The 3,760-nt window shown below is 46.3% G+C and overlaps 1 protein-coding gene across 1 annotated transcript; it reads right to left on the reverse strand.

Moving 5' to 3' along the window:
- Window positions 1-850: 850 nt before the first annotated feature.
- Window positions 851-2,482, reverse strand: LOC131201295 (uncharacterized protein K02A2.6-like; the record flags this gene model as incomplete). The annotated part of the gene is made up of 2 exons (XM_058189113.1): window positions 851-867; window positions 1,414-2,482. Coding segments are annotated over 2 exons (1,086 nt in total), but the record flags the coding sequence as incomplete, so codon positions are not given.
- Window positions 2,483-3,760: the final 1,278 nt, after the last annotated feature.

A 3,760-nucleotide genomic window follows, 5' to 3' on the forward strand; every position in this document is an offset into this window, starting at 1 on the left:
ACCTACACCCCACCTACAACTCACAAGCTAAACTGGCTCTGTTCTTTAGAGCAGTGTTTTCAGCCTCAACAACTTTAAGATGGGTGGACTTCAGCTCACAGATACCTTGGCATATTTGGCTGAGGCTTTCTGAAAGCTTGAAGGTTCCTGGTGGCTCAGCAGGGCCTCTGGTGGCTCAGCAGACTAAGTCTGTCTGTTATTAACACAGCTGCTTGCAATTACTGCAAGTTCAAGTCCCACCAGGCCCAAGGTTGACTCAGCCTTCCATCCTTTATAAGGTAGGTAAAATGAGGACCCAGATTGTTGGGGGCAATAAAGTTGACTTTGTATATAATATACAAATGGATGAAGACTATTGCTTAACACAGTGTAAGCTGCCCTGAGTCTTCGGAGAAGGGCGGGATATAAATTCAAATTAAAAAAAAAAAAAAAGCTGAAGTCCACACAACCAACCTACATCTCCCTAGAGATTCCAAAATAGTAATTGCTCATGCTGATAGAAAACATGTATTTATATATATATCAAATATATATATATATATATATATATATATATATATATATATATATATATATATATATATATATATATATATATATATATATATCAAATATATATAATGTGAAAATGATTTTTAATTATTGTATTTCTATACAACTCCCTAGAAGTTTCCCTAGAAGTTTCTATGAGATTGCTGCTAAACTATGTTGTGGTAATATAACATGGAGGTAGGGGTTTTTTTGCAAAGGAAAATTGTATCAGCCTCTGGCAGAAGGTCTGATTGTGTCAACCTTTGCTCCTGTATCTCCATTCCACAAAATTGAGCTAATATTTTCCATCTGAAAACCTTCAGCTCAGCGTTAAATCTTCAATACAAGAAGGAAAAAAGCAGAATCTTTCAAATGTATCTTAATTTCTACTTGAGGCTAACTACTGTATCACACAGAAAGTGATTGAACAAGAAAATTATTAAGAGGCATCATCAAGCATACGGATCAATTATAGGCAGCACACATTTCAAAAAGACAAAGTGTTAAGTTCGGGAAGTAACGAGGCTGGAGACCAGGGTAGTGACAACAGCTCTTTAATATATGGTGAACCCAGCCACTAGGCTGGGGAAAAACCTCTCCTTATATACAGTCTAACCGGCGGCTTCAACCAATCAGCAACGTGCTTGTTTCCCGCCAAAATATTTAAAGATACATTGCACTCCTTCCCTCCCAGAAAACACTTTACCCCTATTTACATGATATTTACATATTATTTTTCAACGTAATCACGCAAATAGACTGGGCGTCTCCTGACTCTTTCGGACCTGCGCAGTTCATTTCCTGGGAGTGGGTTGAGCTGACCGGAGGGGCTGTTTGCTCCTCTCAGCTCCTCCTCTAGGCCATCCGGCCCTGGATTATTTGCAGAGTCGTCCCTGCTGCTTTCTAATGGAACCTGTTGGCGTCGCTGGACCTCCCGGAACTCAGATAAGTCCTGCGATTTTCCCGGGTTTGAGTCAGCTGTGGATTCAAACATTGTATAGTCAGGGCCTGTTTCGTCTAGATCGGATTGTTCGGCTATGCGTTTTCGTATTTGGTCTATGTGGCGCCTCCATACTCGGCCGTCCTTTAACTCCACCAAGTATGATTTTGGACCTGTTATGTTTAAGATTTGTCCTGCTACCCAGATTGGGCCTTCACCATAGTTGTGTGCCCACACTTGGTCGCCTATTTCCATCCCTCTAGTTTTTTCAAGTCCCCCCTTGTAATCCTCCGGTGTATAGTTTGGATTTAACCGGTCTAGTGGGCACCTGAGCTTTCGGCCCATTAATAATTCTGCTGGGCTTCTGCCGGTTGTGACACAGGGGGTTCTGTGTTGGACGGCCAGGAAAACATCGATTTTTGTTTGCCAGTCGCCTGGCTTGATTCTGGACAATGCCTCTTTTGCGCTCCGGACGAAACGCTCTGCAAGGCCATTCGTCGCAGGGTGGAAAGGCGCCGAGAGGGCATGTCGGATGCCCTCTTCTGCCAAGTATTCCTCAAACTGGGTTGCCGTGAATTGCGGGCCATTATCGGAAACTAGTGTGTCGGGCAACCCATGGGTTACAAATAGGTGCCGTAGGACTGAGATCACGGCCTCGGCTGTCATGGATCTCATGAGAATGATTTCCAGCCATTTGGAGTAGGCATCGACTACTACCAGGAAGGTTTGGCCGTGGAAGGGGCCGGCAAAATCAATGTGGATTCTCGACCAGGGCCCTTGGGGTCTCTCCCATTCCCGAACCGGGGCCGTTGGGGGTAGCGGTCTGGACTCCTGGCAGGCCTGGCATTTCCCTACCCTTTCAGCAATTTCTGAGTCCATTAAGGGCCACCACACATAGCTTCTCGCTAGACCCTTCATCCTTACAATCCCTGGGTGACCCTCGTGGAGGAGATCCAACACCCTTTTCCTCAATTTCTCTGGGATCACCACTCGATCCCCCCATAGCAGGCACCCCTTGAGCCGAAAGTTCCCCACGTTTCTTTACAAACTCTTTAAAACGCCGCCGCAGCTGGCCACCCTCTTGTACCCAACCAAGTACAGTTCTCAAAATAATGTCCGGTATGGCCCCGAGCCACCTCCTTAGACGTGACTGGGCCAGAGTCCAGAGAGTCAATTAACAGTATGGGCGTCCCGGAGTGGGGTCCTCGATCGCCCCTGGTAGTGGGCATCTGCTTAATCGTCCGCATGCCCCAATTCTTTTCCTGGCGATGCTGCAGTTTGTAGGAGTAGGCGGCCAAAAAGATAGTCCATCGGGTCAATCGGGGCGAAAGTGCCACAGGCGTTGGGCGGTCGCCAGCCAGTAACCCTAACAGTGGTCTATGGTCTGTAACAATTTCAAAGTCTCTACCAAAACATATTCGTGAAACTTTTTACCCTGACACTATAGCTAGAGCTTCTTTATCTAACTGACTATAGTTCCTCTCTGTCGAGGACATCGTTCTGGAGTAGAAGGCTATTGGGGCTTCTGTGCCATTTGGAAGCCTGTGGCTGAGCACAGCCCCCACTCCGTAAGGGGAAGCATCGCAAACTAATACCAATGGCATTGTGCTATGATACTGAATTAGTAAGCTATCGCTCGAGAGTAGGTTTTTTACTGCTTCGAAAGCCCTAGCTTCCGTCTTTCCCCAAGACCAAGCAGTATTCTTTCCCAGTAACTTATGTAGCAGTTCGGCAACGGTTGCCTTATTTTTCAAAAAGACCGCGTAAAAGTTCACTAGACCCAGGAATGCCTGTAGCTCTGTTTTGTTTTTGGGCGCTGGAGCCTTTCTTATTGCCTTGACCTTGCTCTCAGTGGGGTGGATTCCTTCCTTGTCTATTCTGTAACCCAAGAACTCTACGGATTCTACCCCTATTTGGCATTTGTTCACTTTAACCTTTAGACCGGCTGACCGGAAAATGCCCAGAACTTTTCTCAATCGTTCCCCCAATTCTTCTAAATTTTCGGCTGATACCAATACATCATCGAAATAGGGGACTACCCCCGGGAGCCCTTGCAGAAGTCGCTCCATTAAATTTTGAAATAGACCAGGAGCCACACTCACCCCAAACTGTAACCGGGTACACTTGAAAGCACCTCTGTGAGTCACAATTGTCTGGGCTTCGGCTGTGTTGGCGTCTACGGGCAGTTGTTGATAGGCTTGGGCCAAATCTAATTTGGCAAAAACGTGCCCTTGCCCCAGCGAGTGCAGCAAGTGTTGCACCACGGGGACCGGGTAAGCGCTTTTTTGC

Source organism: Ahaetulla prasina, chromosome 6 (genome assembly GCF_028640845.1).
Source record: "Ahaetulla prasina isolate Xishuangbanna chromosome 6, ASM2864084v1, whole genome shotgun sequence".
Classification (NCBI taxonomy): Eukaryota; Metazoa; Chordata; class Lepidosauria; order Squamata; family Colubridae; genus Ahaetulla; species Ahaetulla prasina.